This window comes from Artibeus jamaicensis, unplaced genomic scaffold (genome assembly GCF_021234435.1).
Source record: "Artibeus jamaicensis isolate MK-2021 breed Jamaican fruit bat unplaced genomic scaffold, CSHL_Jam_final contig_402, whole genome shotgun sequence".
Classification (NCBI taxonomy): Eukaryota; Metazoa; Chordata; class Mammalia; order Chiroptera; family Phyllostomidae; genus Artibeus; species Artibeus jamaicensis.
Genome location: NW_026521818.1, coordinates 12,063,851 through 12,080,947, shown reverse-complemented (window position 1 = coordinate 12,080,947; position 17,097 = coordinate 12,063,851). Strand labels below are relative to the sequence as shown.

At 32.3% G+C, this 17,097-nt stretch overlaps 1 protein-coding gene across 7 annotated transcripts in view; it reads right to left on the bottom strand.

Annotated features, from left to right (window-relative positions):
• Positions 1-17,097, bottom strand: part of DMXL1 (Dmx like 1) — a 168,612-nt gene that overhangs the window by 66,333 nt on the left and 85,182 nt on the right. For 5 of the 7 annotated variants that reach the window (XM_053665318.1, XM_053665316.1, XM_037161532.2 and 2 more), the window contains exons 21-28: positions 16,368-16,465; positions 15,255-15,420; positions 14,005-14,266; positions 10,985-12,066; positions 10,329-10,520; positions 7,354-7,430; positions 4,877-5,004; positions 4,173-4,421 (exon numbers count right to left, since the gene is read on the bottom strand). In XM_053665318.1, coding sequence (XP_053521293.1) covers positions 4,173-4,421; positions 4,877-5,004; positions 7,354-7,430; positions 10,329-10,520; positions 10,985-12,066; positions 14,005-14,266; positions 15,255-15,420; positions 16,368-16,465 — 2,254 coding nt within the window. Of the gene's footprint in view, positions 1-3,711; positions 3,826-4,172; positions 4,422-4,876; positions 5,005-7,353; positions 7,431-10,328; positions 10,521-10,984; positions 12,067-14,004; positions 14,267-15,254; positions 15,421-16,367; positions 16,466-17,097 lie in introns of all 7 variants that reach the window. The other 2 variants (XM_053665319.1, XM_053665321.1) reach the window with 1 other exon arrangement.

Genomic DNA, 17,097 nt, shown 5'->3' with positions numbered 1-17,097 from the left:
ATCCTGTCACATGTTATAACACACATGACCCTTGAGGACATTGTGCAAGATGAAAGGAGAGTCACAAAAAACCAAATCAAACTCATGGAAACAGAAAGTAGAATGGTGGTTATTAGGAAATGGGGGAAAAGGAAAAGGTGAAGATGATGTATAATAGGTATAATTTTCAAATTTACAAAATGAAAAAATTCTGGAGATTTGTTTCACAACAATGTAAATGTATTTATCACTACTGAACTGTACACAAATGGTTAAGATAGTATATTTTATGTGTTTTTGACCACAAAAATTATAATAAATACATTAAGGCTACTTCATTGCAGCATTTAGCACTGCTAACATTATTAGAAAATGGGGCTAGACATAGAGATCACATGCTTAGTCTCAGAAATAGTGATGGAGTCTTGGTGAGAGCTGAGATGTTTCATAAAAGGATATTTATCTGTAAATTTTACACATGTTCATTTCTTAGTGTTCCTTTTATCTTCTATACTTTCTCTACCTTTATTATATAAGAATTTGCCTTCCCTAGTAGTTATGAAATGAATATAATGATTTTTACACCTAAAAATTTTTATTATGTGGTCTTCAATGAAAAGTCTGGCAAAGGACTCTAACCAAAAATGTACTCCCTTTTTCAGCAAAACTAATTATTTTGCAGTATAGCAGACAAGTATTTGGTATACTCAACTATATTTTAAATAGTTGATTTTGTTTTATATTTTAGATATGTTCATGTCTTTTTCTGGTTAAGAAAGTTAGCTAGTTTGCTAAAGCAATAATAGCAATGATATATATATTCATTAAATACTGAATACAGAACTTTTATTTTATGTAAGTTTAAAAGGGAAAAAGAAAAACATCTGAATATTCTGATCTGTATTTAACAAAAATAACCGAATGCCAAAAATATACTTTTAAGATGTTTAGAACATCATTATCCTTCTCATTGTTAAACAAAAAGACATGCTTACCATAAATACTCATTTTATATTTCATTCTCTATTTGGAGACATGAAAAATCATTACTGTAAATTTGTCAAGATAAAAATTCACAGTTCTTATAACTGCAAATATTATCACAAGATGCAATAAAATCTCTTACAATATTTTAATTTGCAATGTAATATGCAACAAAAAGCAAAAGTATGGATTTCTAACTGTTAACAGAAAAAAGGTACTTTTTTGAAAATTCCTATTGCTTAGTTGGTCTATTTTAAAAATTAATCATAATAATAAAATAATTCAGAACTCCATGAACATTCACCTGCACTAAAGTTTTAATTAACTAGAAAATAATAAATCCTTCATTTACAGTCAATGGAGAGTTCACAATGCAAATTAAATTTAATTAAAAACAAATTAATGATTTATGTACATTAACGCATTTGTTAAAAATTCTGACATGCCAAGCTAACATCTAATAAAAATCATCTATCATTTTCTTATATCACAATCCTCAAGTCATAGTTAAATTTTATGTTGTTAAAAGAATTAGTACACTGACTATATAATAAACATGTATATAGAGACATAATTTAGTTCATTAGACCATTATTTTTAAAAAAATTAAAATGAGAATTTATACCAGAACAAGGAAACAGTGACTTTTAAATTCCTCTCAAAGTACTATGTTTCTAAAAGATTTTTAGGGGTTCCATGTAAGTATTTCATCTTTAATGTAAATACTTTGACACTGATTAGGTTGTCAGAAAAATGAAATCCTCTAGACTAGTGACTTTTCCTTTGACTGAATTTAAGTAGTAAAAGCTAAAATATATATATATATGTATTAATGTTGGCTACATTCAGATCAACTTTTCTAAAACATTATTTTACACCCTTGATCACCAATATATACTGAATACATGGTGCAATTAGATTCTCGAGACATTATAGTTATGTTTAGCAGTAAATCAAACATGAAGGGCTGCTTATGTACAACCTAAAATTTATTAGACTGCTGTGCTCCTTTAGTTGGTAAGCTTTCAGAACATAACATTGCTTTCAAAAAGTGAAGATTTCAGAACTCTGCCTAATCTCGAAAGCCACTCCTAACCTTGTTTCTTGTCTTGGCTGACTTTCGTTCTCAGATTTTCTCTCTCCAACTGTTAGTGGATCTGCTTCACAGTACTGCTGCTTCTAATTCTAATTGCCTTCACTATCTACTGTCTTCACTTCTTCCTCTTTTTTTCCTGTTTCTTTTTCTGTTTCTGTCTCTTTCTCTCCTCCTCCTTCCTACCTCCTTCTCCCTCCCTCCCTCCTTCTCTCTGTCTCTTTCTACCTGCTCTTTCTCGAACTAGATCAGCTTGGAACTATCAGACCTTTGGCTTTACCATTCAGTGAATGTACTCCTATTTTCTGATTAGCAAACTGATGAATCATATAATTCATGTTTTCTGTAAATGCTCCTTTAGTTATTGTTTGTATTCAGAATAGTTTCTGGGTTCTTAAAAACAGATGAGCATCATATAACTTAGATGTCCCTACAACCAGCTCAACCACTAAGCAAACCACGTTTTAAATATTCTGTATTAATTGGCTACCACGTTCCAATCCAAAAGGTTAAAACATATAGGTACAGATAATTTTTTGGTCACTTTATTTAGGATTCAAAAATTGGTGGCATAAGGATTATGATAGTATATATAATAGAGTATACTTGAAGATAATTTATATAATGGCATTTCTGTCTAGAAAGAATTAAGTCTGAGTGGTTAAACAAAGGACAACCTGGACTTTGAGTCAGGTTCTTTATGTATCTATGCTCAGCAAAAATGGTTGGAATGAGACCTACTGACTAGCCATTAAGAATGTATTTTTAATTCTTAGGGGTATGCGAATATTCCATAATAAATATTCCATTTATCTCTTTTTAACATTTCACATTGGTAAGATCAGTTTTAACAAATGCTATTCTCAGAACACATTAAAATCAGGGCAAAATTAATTTAGCAATTATTTAATACTAATCTTAATAGAGCTATAAATTTCATTCAGCTAGACTTTGAAGTTAGTCATTTCCTTTTTTATCCATATGAAAAATAAAGCATAGAAAATTACTCTTTAAAAATTAGAAAAGAAATGTTATGAAAATTAGAATATTTTAATAATTTTAAAAGTAAGATTATCACTTATGAGCTAATAAATGATTTTAAAAGCTTAAAAGAAAGGCAGAAAGCATCATAAAGATTCTTTTCAGGTCAAGAATGGTTGGTGTTTTAATCTTTAAATTAACACATATATTTTCAGTATTAGGACATTTAGAAAAGGGGATAAAATTGTTTAAAATATTTACATTTCATGGTATTATGAACACTTAGAAATCCAAAACCCCTAATGGCCAGAATCATAATATGCAAAACATGAAGCAGCCTCATTTGAAAATTTTTTTCCAGTCATTTCAAGCCATAGTTTGATATGCCATGATTAGCAGTGACACGTCTTTATTTCAACATATTAAAAATATATTAAAATCTAAGGGACAGGAAACATCATAATAAAGAATTTAAAAGAAGAATAAAAATGCAGAGATGATTTTCTAAAATGCTAATCGTTTTAAATCAAAACTATGGCTTGCTTAAAATAAATTATCAATTTTCTATAACAAGTGGCAAACAAAACAAAACTGGCCCATTGTACCCCAACCCCTCCAAATCAACACAAAGCAAGCTGAACTGTAAAAGCCTATTTCTAAAGCTAGTATCTTGCCTGCAAGACTGGGAGGGCTATAAGAACTGAAGGTTGAAAGAGCTTTGGAAAAGCTCACACATTCCATGGAGAATACCACTACTTGGTGGGGGGTAGGCATAGCAAAGTGCCTTCCTGCCAAAGAAAGAAGAGAGAATCTGTATTTGGGATAGGAAAAAAAACCAATGTTACAGCATATTTCAACAAATAAAAATCTCAATAGTGAAAGATTAAAGAAAACTACAAATGATAGTTCGAATTATTGGTACATGTGCATCTTAAAGTTTGAAACTGCACCAGAAACTTTATACTACATTTTCACCATAAAACTATTTGTAGAAGTTAAGAAAATGGTCTGTATCAAGATTTTCCTAAGAATAAATTAAAATATAATTACATTTGACAAAGGTACCATTCAGATGAATAAATGAAGCCTGTGTTTGTTTGTTTTTCAAAAATAAAATAAAATATTAAAAACTAACCAGGTAATGATTTTGCGTGTGTCTGTTCTTTGCTGGAAACATGTGCACCTCCACCAAACACAGCAGACCACATTTTTTCATTTAGAGGATGTGCCACAATCCGAAATAGTTCGTTACTAGAATGTGTTGCCAAGCCATGGATGAAGAGACTGAGATACACTGCCGTCAGAATCTCACAGAGCAAAATTGTAAGCCCTGACTGAGCTTCCTCTCCAGAAGAATTCAAAAGTCGAATTAGAGAAGTTATTCCTAGAACAAACAACAAACACAGATACCACTGACAATAAACTTAACTATCAGGAAATTAACTATATTTTCTAATTTTTTAAAAAACTTTATTGCATCAGGATTAAAATATTTTCTTCTCTAGATTCATAGACTAGTACAGGTTATTATAGTTAATGTATGACATCTGAGCTATTTGTTCAATTTAGAGAAACACTGAAAATCTGTAATCTAATTCAAATCTGACAGATACAAGAAGTGATATAACAGAACATTTGAATTATTTTAATAATGAAGGAAATACTAAAGTTAAGTAGCTACATAATTTGTAATGGGAGAGGAATATTGAACTGGTCTCAATTCTAACAATATTTAGCATGATTATCATAGAGCAAAAACAAAAAAAAACTTACTTTTTCTTCATCTGATTAAATTCAAGTTAAGAAAAACTCATACATATATAAATTATTTATTTATACCTGGCCACTGAGCTGGTGATGTATTGGGAGTTATTGCTTCATCTAAGCTTCCTGTTTTCAAAGAATGTCGATGGGGAAGCAGTACTGTCTGATACACCATCCCAGTAAACTGATTCGTTTGAAATGAACTAAGAGAAGAAAACATTTAAATAATAATAAGCTATAATGACTTACAATAATAGTAATATAATAAAACAACAATAATATACAATAATCTAAAATGAATTTCACATAATATTCATGTTTTATTTAAGACTTTATTTATTTATTTTTAGAGGGGAGGGGAGGAAGGAGAGGGAGGGAGAAAAACAGAGAGGGGAAACATCAATGTGCGAGAGATACATGGATCAGTTGCTTCTGCCACACCCACAACTGGGGACCCGGACTGCAACCCAGACATGTGCCCTGATTGGGAATCAAACCAGCATCCTTTCAGTTCATAGGCGGGTGCTCAGTCCACTGAGCCACACCAGCCCATAATATTCCATGTTTTAGATCTAACTTCTAGGGTACCTTAAATACAAATTTTTGATTGTTAGCTATACTGCTATTACATCTATGTTATACTCTATAGTCTAATGCTATATTAAAAGGCAGTGTCCTTTAATTGTAAACATACAAACTGTCTAAACCAAAACACATGTAATAGATTTTAAGTGTATCTACATAGTGAAAGACACAGAATATGTACAAATGAGTAAACAGAATTACTATTGATCACAAGTAGCAAGCTTATATATCACTCTTAAAGCTAGGTTATCTGGTGGAAAACAAAATCATTTTAAGTTTAATCTGATACTTCATGGCTACACCACCCTCCATCAGGGCAGGCTGCATCAAGTATATACACTAGGTTCCAGGCAAGTAATAAAAAATATGGTTTGTGTGTCTCATGAAATTTATAGCTTGGTGGGGAAATCAGACACAAATAATTTTTAAGATGTTTTTAAAGGCAAAACCTATACATACAGTGCCATGAAAGCAAAAGACAGGAGCATTTCACATAATTTGTGAATTCAAGGTAAGCTTCTCCAAGTAAATGGTACTTTAATCTAAAACTAAACAGATAAATGAACAAATAACTTGCGGCTTTACATAAACTACGAAATATAATAAAAAATGGTACATAATATTTTTAACATAACAGAAATTTCTATTATCATATGTTAAGTAAAGGAATGTAATGATTAAATATAGCACATTTAATAGTTTAGACCTGTTCTGATTGGCCAGTCCTTTTAGAGATACATTTTGATGCATCTGTAAATAGTTTCTCTTGCTTTACTCTTCCAGTTTCAAGATGGAAGAGAAAAAACAAAAAATCCCATTACAGTAAATAGATATGATAAGAGAGATAAAAATATGGTAATGAAAGTAAAGTCACACTCAATAACAAAAAATGAAATCTTGAAGGACCAGGGTAAAAAAAAAATCAAGTTGAAGCAAACTTAGGAACATACAACCAGATTAGTAAGCTTAGGCTACCCGTGGGAAAATTCAAACACGTAAGATAGACAGACAATAAAAAATCAACACCAAGAAAGGCCGACATCATGAAAGATCTGCAGCTGAGGAAGCAGATTTAGCAGAACATTAAGAAAAGTACTTTATATTCAGATAGGTTTTTTTAAAAAAATCAAGAAATAAAGAGAGTAAGTTACATAAAAAATTGGGCTATTAAAATCAACAGAGATCTTAAGAATGAAAAACAGAATTTCTAAAACAAACTTAGATAGGCTTAATAAAAGACAGAAAATTGCTGAAGAATGATTTAGTGTCCAGAAAAGGAAGCTAGGGTTTCTCCTGATATGAAGCTAAAAGGAAGTTAAGGAACATATGAGAGGAAAAGTAAAACAAAAATACAAGGGGCCAAGTTCTAATATCTAATAGGAAAGAAAATAGAAGGAAGACAAAACATTTGGGAAAATAAAGTCAGAGAATTTCAAAGAACTAAAGAAAGACATAAAAAGACCCCAGAGTGTTAAAAAATATTTTTAAAAGCCTAGATGAATTACAGTTGAAACCTTAAGAAAGAAAGAGAAAAATCATCAACTTCTCTGTAAAATTTTTTCAGTTCCAAGTCAGTCACTCTCTCCTCTGTGTTCCTAAAGCCTTTTACTATCCATCATATTATGCTACTTGTCATTTAAGTACTATGGCATGTTATATATCATTTATCAGTTCACATTTATTTCTAACTAGACTGGTCTTAAGGAAGGACAACTTAGTGCATTAAGCATTGATCAATAAAAGGCTGCTAAGTAAGTTATAATGACAAGGTTTTACCTGAGATTCATTTGCCATAAAGGCATAGGTTAAAATTTCAAGATGAATAAAAGTACTCAACACTGCAGCCATATGCTTTTTGCATTATTTAAAATGTACTGCTATATACAGTTTTGCAAAGCAAGAGCATAAATATTCTGAAACCTCATCAGTTTACTACAAGCATTCTTAAATTTCACAAAGATATTTACCTGTAGTTATGACTACCACAAAGGCACTGATATATACAAGCAGAAAGCGAGGCTGCTAAAGTATGCATTACATATACCTGGAAAAAAAAAACAAAATTACTTTAAGTATATAATGTAATTTTTTTCAAAACCTAATATAATCAGTATTTTAAAAATGATGAAAAAACAATTTACCTTTCTAAACTATTTCATTTTTTTCCCTTAATACTCCTTCCTACCTTCTGAGGTCTCACTACAGATAAAAAAATACTGAGGCTTTTGGCAGAAATTATAAAACACATACATGCTACTTAATTTCTATTTCTGGAGTGAATGGGAACATATGTTAGCTACTCAGTAAGTGTATGAACCATATATTAAAAGTAAACCCTTAAAGGTTCAACCTGCTTCCTCCTCAACCAAAATACAGAAAATCACAACCTGATAAAAGACAGTTCATCTATGGACAGGTCATTGAAGAATAGGCTAACACATACTCTAGTTACTACAAAAAACAAACAATTTTAAAGGAGTAAAATTTCAGAGAAAGAAGGTATGAAAGACAGCAATTGAAGGCAAAGATCTGTATGGAGGAAGACGTTCTAAATAACAGAAGTAGATCTGACAATGAAGGAGAAGTGTAACCTAGGTATGAAAGTGGACTAGACTATAAAAAAACTAGGCACTTGATCTAATTATGAAGTATGACAGTCTTTTGTGTTGATAAAAATGAGAAATGATAGATTAAAATCTCATTACTATTTCTACTTCAATTATCAGTAAGACATGCAATTTAAGTTAAAATTAAGAATATCATCATCTAAAATGAAAATAGCAGCCCTGGCTGGTGTAGCTCAGTGGATTGAGTGCGGGCCTGAAAAATAAAGTGAAAACAGAAAAGACCATGTATGAAAGATTGCAAAAATGATCAGAATATTTTCCAGCTTCTCCAATCAGGTCATTTCCCCACTTACTGACTAAATTCAGGCTGGCCTTGTAATAGTTTGCTTTGACCAAGAGGATACAATAGAAGTCATGTGTAAATTCTGAACTGGGTCCTCAAAAGGCCTTGCAAATACTACTCTTGCTGCTTTTTAAACTCCTGCAACCATGATGTAAAATAACCTAGATGTGACTGTTAATTACATGTGTCAACTTGACTGGCCCTTGAGGTGCTCAGACATTTGGTCAAACATTATTCTGGATGCATCAGTTAAGGTGATTTTGGATGAGATTAACATTGAATTGGAACACTAACAGATGTGAGTGGGTCTCATCCAATCAATTGAAGACCTGAATAGAACAAAAAGGTTATATATGAAGGAACCTCTGCCTGGTTGCAGTGAGCTGGGACATGGGTCTTTCCTGCCTTTGAATTAGAACTCTTCTTGGGTCCCAAGCCTTCTAGCTTTCAACTGGAATTTACACTACCAGCTACCCTGGTTCTACAGACTCCAGACTTGGACTGGAACTACATGATCAGGTCTCTTGGGTCTCCAGCTTGCCAACTGCAGATCTTGGGACTTCTCAGCCTCCATAATTATGTGAACCTACTGCTTATAATAAAATTCTTTAAACATACACACGCCCACACTCCCACATACCCCCTACTGGTTCTATTTCTCTAGAGTATGCCAACTATGCTCTAGGCTTGCCTGTTGGAGGATGAAACACATATGACCCAGATTCTCAGTCAACCCTGCAAACAGTCTGCCAACCATCAGAAACATAAGTGAGGTTGTCCTAGATCATCCAGAATCCAGTCAACCTTTCAGGTGACCAAAGACAAATGAAAGTATCCAGACATCAGCCCAGCTGACCCAAACCAAAAGAAATGATGAGCCAACCCACAGAATCATGTGCAAAATAAATGATGGGATTTTAGGCTACTAGTATTTCAGGGTGGTTCTTAAGCATCAAGAGCTAACTGATACACAAGGGGCATGCTTATTATTAAAGTTAAACATGAAATAGAGTTTGGCCAAAACAAGCTCAATCTGAAGGGAAGAAATTTGTAATTATAAAATATGCAATGTGGACATTTATACTACAGAACAGTACAGAAAAAGAAGTGGTAAAATTAAATTATAAAGGTGAAGGTTTCACAAGAGGGTAAAACTGTGCAAGAGGCTACCATTAGACAAAGCAGAAAATCAAACTGGTGTGATATCACAGCCTGTGAGGTGGGAGAAAAACGAATGACAGACTATGAGGGGGGAAAAATGACAGATACAAAATAATCAAAATTGGCCATACTTGAAAGGATTTCATTATGTTTGCAGAGTAAAGATGAAATATGAAATGTGATGTTAATGGCACATAAAGTGGAGTGGTGATGCATGGGAAGAGAATATGGCTGATTTAGATAACTGTATGGTTAGTTTTACATCCAAGTCACTTGAGGAAATTCTTAAAAATACATATTCTTGAGGCTCTCACAGACTGATTCAATAAGTTTGAAGTGAATTAAACAATCCAAACATTTAACAAGCACTGCGGGTGACTCTGCTGTAGCTGGAATCATGAATCACTGCCTAGCCCAGAGGAATGAGTGGGACAAAACACTTCACATTATCCTGAAAATATGTGATTTTTAATATTAACAAAGAGAAAGTTTATATACATGTTTGTAACTTTATACAACAATATTAAGTTTCTATCTCTAAAAAACAATCAGCTTTTTGGCTAACTGTACTGCTAAAGAAATTACTCGAGTATCTACATATATACTAACCACTCTTAATAAAACTGCTAATAAGATTTAATAACTAGCATTGGATTAAAAACTGAAGTACTCTATTGGGTATAAGTAATATAAGATAAGCCTGGCCTAAAACCAGAAGTTTTCTTTGATCAAATAAATATAAACCTGCAAAATATTAACAATCACTATGTATAGTCTGATGTTTAAGTTGTTTTTAAGAACCACAGCACTTATCTTTTAGTTTCATCATAGTACACAGATAAATGAAAAGACTGCAACCAAGCATACTTACTTTATTGCTTTGGATATCAGGATGGGGTGGTGAATCAAAGTTTATTACAGCATGTAAAATATCATGTGTTAGATTGCCAAGGTGCAATAACGGATTGGCAACTACTGTTTTGGCACTGGCAGTACAAGCAAAGAGGAGTGGTACTGAGGTTTGTTCTGAAAGAGGGCTAGGAAATATTGGTTCTGATGTTTCCTTAAAAAAAAAGGAAAAAAAGGTTAACCAACCATTTATAGGTATAACCCATTACTTATGTAATTCAAGGGTTCTTTGAAAAACTTCAAAGCAACTGAAAGTTAAAAACCTAACAAACTTTTATAGTTAGAAGGGACTTGAAGAGGTCAACACTCCAGCAATTACATTGAAAAATGATGGAACAATACCCTTATCATAAGAAGTTTATCACCTCATAAGGCATTCATATAAGAATATGAAGTATGGATTCAGTATGTCATAGGTCTAATATAAAACTGCCCTTAAACTGCAATACATGCACACTCCTCAAATTCACAATATGAAGTATTACACAAAAAGGAGCATTCCTTAAAATTACCATAATGAAGAAAATAAACAATTTAAGTATTTAAAAACAAAAAACCAATTATCAAAAACATTTCATAAGTGTACTATTTTGACTGGCTATCATACAAGTTACATACCTGCTGAGATTCTTGTAAAAGCAAAATCAATTCCATTCTTACAGATGCAAGACCCCCACCATGGGATCCATGAAGTATGCAGTAACTAAGAAACATTCTCAAGAGCGACTGGTATTTTAAAAGCCACTGTCTTTTTTCCTGAAAGTTTTCTCTCAGTTGTTTCACTTTTGTTTGGTGAAGCAAATCTGCAGCACCTTCATTTATTCCCAATTCATCTCCATGTGCACCAAATGCAGACTGTAGTTCTTTGGCATCTGAACAATAGTCACAAATCTTCTGAAGAGCTATCACCTCTTTTTCAAGCCAGTGGTACAGCTGGTAACGCAATTTTCCACCATCTATCTCATAGCCAGTGGATAAAGTACGAAGTTCTCCTGTGAGAATCTTTAAACATGCTCTAAATTTTAACTGAACTGCAATTATATCTTCTGATGGACTTAAAATGTCATTTTCATCAAGTGTGCTGAGAGAGTCTGTGTAATTAGAACTTGTTTCATCTATTTTTTTCTTTAAAGGTTTTAGTTCTCTCATTGAAATTGGGAGAGCCTCATTTTCTTCATCATTATCACTGTCCCATTTTAATTCTAAAGAGTCATCCTGAAATACAACACTTGGTTGGCTCCAGTCAAAAGAAAGAGTGGAGTTTGACTGCTTCTCTGAGGAACCCTCTGAAGAAGATGCAAAACCATTCATGAGTGACTGTGACCAGTCAATAGCAGAAGATTTATCTTCCCTTGCATCCAATTTGAATGGAGAAGTAGGAGAACAGTCTTTACTAGTGTCCAGAAAACTAGATGTTCTACAAAAAGGTTTTGTTTTCTTGATAACTTTTGGTATCTTTGATAATACTTCCAAAGCCAACATGGGGCAGCCAGCTTTTAAATGAGCAGTGGCAGTAGTAAAAAATAATCTTCTTTCACTTAAATTAATTGTTCCTGCCAGTCCACTTTTTCCTGTTAAACTCACATGTGTGGAAAATGCATCAGATGATCCAAAATGACGTCTCAGCAAAAGAGGATGTGTTCTTAGATAATTGTAGAAATTAAAAACTGCAGGATTACAGGCTGACAGCACGACTTGATCTGAAAGTAAATACATTTTATGAGCAAAAAAAAAAGTTTTCAAGAGTCATCTGTCTGGTCCATCTTTTGACAAAATTTCATTAACAGACCATACTAATATGCACTGCACTGAACAGACACAAACGTATTTGTAATCAAAGTGTTTTAACACAGTAGAAAGACAAAGGTTATGCTGACTTCACATATTTTCAGGTAAGAATCTAAGATAATTTGAAATATTCACTTACACACTCAGTTCTTTTTCTCCTACTTTCCTGCACACTCCTTCCCAGTCTGCTTTTCTAGATCTTCCTCATCTTCTCTACCTTTGAATACAGAGTATCCTAGAGTTCCATGCTTGACTTCTTTTCTATCAACACTCATTCTGTGAACTCATACAGTCCCATGGCTTTAAATATTATTATATGCTAATAACTTGCATATCTCTGTCACTTGTCCCAAGTGACAAGTTCACCCTGTAAATCTAGACTACTCTATCCACAGGCCTACACTAAGTTTCCATTTATATGTACATACACTACCCTCAGGGCCTTTTTATTTAGGGAGTCTTTGGCCTAAACCACTCTTTATCCAGATATTTACATTGATTACTTGCTCATTTCAATTAGATTTCTGCTCAAAGGTGACCTTATCAGAGAAATATCTCTATCTAAAAAGCAACATTCCACCAAACTTGTTTCCAGTCTTCCATATATCATTTATCCATTGCTCAAGCTAAAAACCCAGGAATTATCTTTGATTCCTATTCCTTTTACATTCCATATCCAATCCTGTCCTATCCAGTCAACTGTAACAAAACTGCTTCTCTCTGCCTCTACTCCTATCATCCTGGTCCAAACCACTAATATCCTTTTGTACTTTTCTTCTAGAAAAAAGGTTTAATTGGCTCTAATAGTATGTGATCATGTATTAAGCCCAAATTAAAATTCATTTTTGAAATAAATATGTGTAGGCATAAAATAAGAGTTAAAAAGGCCTTTTATTTTTCCCCTTCATTATATAAAGGACAGTTTGGAAATCTACAGATCACATGGCTAGGAGACTAGAACAATTAAATAATGGTTTTCTTATAATAAAACACATGATACTTTCTAATTAAATGACACTGTTCAAAAAGCTATGAACTAGAGTCATTTCAAATTAGTACTCAAAATGATATACCTATTATACCAGCTATTATACATATGTAATTTGATTCTACCTATGGAAAAATATTTGAAGAGCATGTCCCATCATTTTTAATTCCATTTTATACTAACCTCTAGAAAAGCTTTAGCAGAAAGTATATCTAAAACAAAAGGCAGAAGTAGACTCAAAGGGAACATTAAAAAAATCTTTATTTCAGTCATCTCATGAACAAGACAATCAAGAATTTATTTAGCTTAAGTTCTTTTTTGTAAAAATATCACTTTATCTTTATTTTTTATTGTTATTCTATTACAGTTGTCCCTAGCTTGAGATTTTTAATCATGCCATGTACGTCAACTTTCTTTACAATAAATACATTTTTATTATAAAATTTATTAATATACTAACTTCCACCTAAGATAAACTTACTTTATATCAACTTATTTTTTCTTTTTTAAAAATTTTATTTAGTTATTTTTCAAGTACAGTTTTCTGTCTATTTCTCCATTTTCTTTAAAACATTTGTATTTAAATGTTTTTCTATTTATGTTGAATACATCAATTTCATAAAATCAAAAAAACCCCAAAGTCTTTGGTTTTTCAAAGGATTTATTTTTCTGAAATAGAACAAAAAACACCCCCAAAACAACGAAAAGGAGATGCATAACTCTTTGTCCCCAACTAAAACATAAGATCTCAGACTATGTCTTCAACTTACTTTGTATTACCCTTAGTACCCTACAGTATATTCTGTATCTAGCAGATACTGATAAAACTCTTTATCATTAACATCCTAAAAGTGCAGCTTACCATCCTCCTCTCTGATAGGCTGCTTTATTAGTGTTTCCAGAGCACTACTATAGTCTTCCAAAATCCAATAGGCCATACTCCGAAGAAAAGGATCATAATGCAAATTGATGTTCAATGAATTGAGTTCATTAACAGGAGAAACAATTCCCAAAACTTTTTTACGTAAAACAGACTTATATGTTGCAGATTTATCAAATTCAGACTCATAGAGTCTTGCTATTACAAGAGCCAATTGAATGTCATTTAGTTTCTCAAGACACACCTTCCAAAAAAAAAAGAAAGAAATATTGTTTATAAATAAAGATCACTATTCACTTAAGAGAAACTCAACTGACTGACTAATAACTAGATGAACACAGGCTTTAATCAATATTGAAACTAGTGAACAAGGATAATAAAAAACATACTGCTTATTTTAGCAAGTCAACTTGACAGCATTTGTGTTAATAACTTACAAACCTATCCACCAGTACTAAATATGCTTGCAAGAAGAACCAGTCTAGGCTCTGGGTGGGTAACTCAGTTCATTGGAGTGTCATCCCAATGCACCAAGGTTGCAGGTTCAATCCTTGGTCAGGGCATATACAAGAATCAACCAATGAATGCATGGATAAGTGGAGCAACTAATCTTCCTCTCTCTCTCTCCATTCCTCTCTCTCCCTCCCTAATTTCCCCTTTCTCCCTAAAAAATAAGTAAATAAAAAATTGAAAAAAATAATTGGCATAATGAGGAAATACCGAATAATTCTTAATAGCATCAGTTTAAGTGATATATTTTATTTTATTTTTCTACTTTTATTCTTCCCCATCCACCTCAGCAGACTATAGTGTTTCCAAATTTTAAAAAGTTGTTTGTTGGTATGAAACTCTGAGCAAAACGGCAATTTAAGACAAAACTGTTATATCTTAAATGTTTGTAATTTTTTTAAGGTTTACTGAGAAATCATCAGTTAAAAATTTGCTAAGGTTCTTCAACTAAGAGAGTGCAAAATACATATAGATTCAAATATATTTAACTTGATAGGACACAAACTTTTTTTAAACCTATTCATGCATATTCTTAAGAGTCAGATCAACTATTTATCTCTACCAACAAAATTTTAAAAGTCATTATTATATACTATCAATTACTTTAGGTAGGTAGCCTTGTGCTATTTCACTAGACTTAAGTTGAAACACAAAAAATTAAAATTTAAGCCTTAGATAAAGAGCTTAAGGATAAAATGTTATTTTTAAAAAGGTTTCATTACCTCAATTGCATCTCTGAGGCAACCAGCTAAAAGAAAAAATGCTGCAGAATGTTCAAATCTCTGTTTGCCTAACAAAGAAAAAGCATTCTTTAAAGCAGCTTTACGCCACCTCTCATCTTCAAAATTGTGTCCAAAAAACTGTGTCATCTTGGTGTCTTTTTGGGATCTATAAGGAAAAAAAAGTTTAAAAACTGTGGAACACAATGTTTCTACATCAGAACCGATTTTATAAAGTTAGCCACTTAAAAGACTCAAAAGATACATTTCACAGTTCAAAAGTTACTATAACATCTTCTAGTCTGAGCAAAGAACATTTATGATAAACATTTAGTTTTTTCATATATACTTCAGAGATTACTAAAGAACTTTCAAACTACTAAGAAAACTGTATTAGCAGCACTATGAGAAATTATTTTTAAAATCAGTGAAATATATAATTTGTATTAACTTCTGTGCTACTTCTCCATTTAAACCCCATCAATCACCTTTACCTCCACTGGCCATCTAAGGATGACATTTAGATAATCAAAATCTGAAGAATCTATCCTGATTCAAAACAATCCTAAAAGATCTAGTCTCTTACAAAACTGACTGGTACCATAATTTTCCCCCAAAGGTTGCTGTTCCTACAGATTCATCTGAAAAGAATCCCAAAACAAAGACTTAGATAAATCTTACAAGGGATAAATGAAAGAGGAAAATTCTAAGTGACCCAAGCTCAATTGTGGTGTCTGGGTCCACAGGAGGAGTGGTCCACAGTCTCTTATAGGACACAGGGTAGATGCCTATTCCAGACTCCATCAGTTCATTTTTCCCACTTCAAATGCAAATTTCTGGTTTAGTTCTTTGTTCTACAGAGTATCACAAAAAGTTCTTAAAACAAGCAAAATAATTTTTTTTTGGACTGATATAACCAGAAAACAAACTAAAATGACCTCATCAAAATCTTCTGCTCTGGAAAACACCTGGGCTTCTTCCCTATGAAATCCCTCCTTAAATACAAAAATAACTAAGAATCTACATGAATCACACTAATCAGAATAACAAATCTTTATTTCATACATTTACTCCTTATGAAAAGTTTTTCATTTAAAATACAGTTTTCTCACTTACCTATATAATCCCCAAATCACAGCTTTCTTTTTCATTGCAAGATAAAAAATGGCAGCATCTAAAGGATCGTTCTTTCTATAAAAGGCAGCTTTGGCTACCTATAATTAGAAAATATGGTAGAAATTTCATAAAATAATTTTAAAGTAAACAAATAGTTTCCCTCATATATGAGACTGGCACACATCATCTGTTTAAATGTTCAATGACTTTTAAAAATATGCATATAAACATGTGTGTATATATATATATATATATATATATATATATATATATATATTTAACAATTACAAAAGTAATTTTTGGTAGTAGCCTCAAATGATACAGAGAGGTAAAAACAAAACTGACTGGTACCATAATTTTTCATTACAAAAACTATGTTTTTGTAAATATTTTTCATTACAAGCTCTTCTGTACTGTTTTATTTTTTTCTACACACGTACACGTATTATTTTGTAAAAATCAGACATATACTACTAAGTAAATATACCAACTAGAAGTATGAATTAGAATACATATTTTGAAATACTATATTAACATGCCCTGGCTGGTGTGGCTCAGTGGAATGATTGCTGGCCTGTGAACCAAAGGGTCAGCAATTCAATTCCCAGTCAGGGCACATGCCTGGGTTGCAGGCCAGGTCCCCAGTAGAGGGCACACAAGAAGGAACCACATATTGATGTTTGTGTTCTCTCTTCCTTCCCCTCTCTAAAAATAAATCAATAAAAAATTT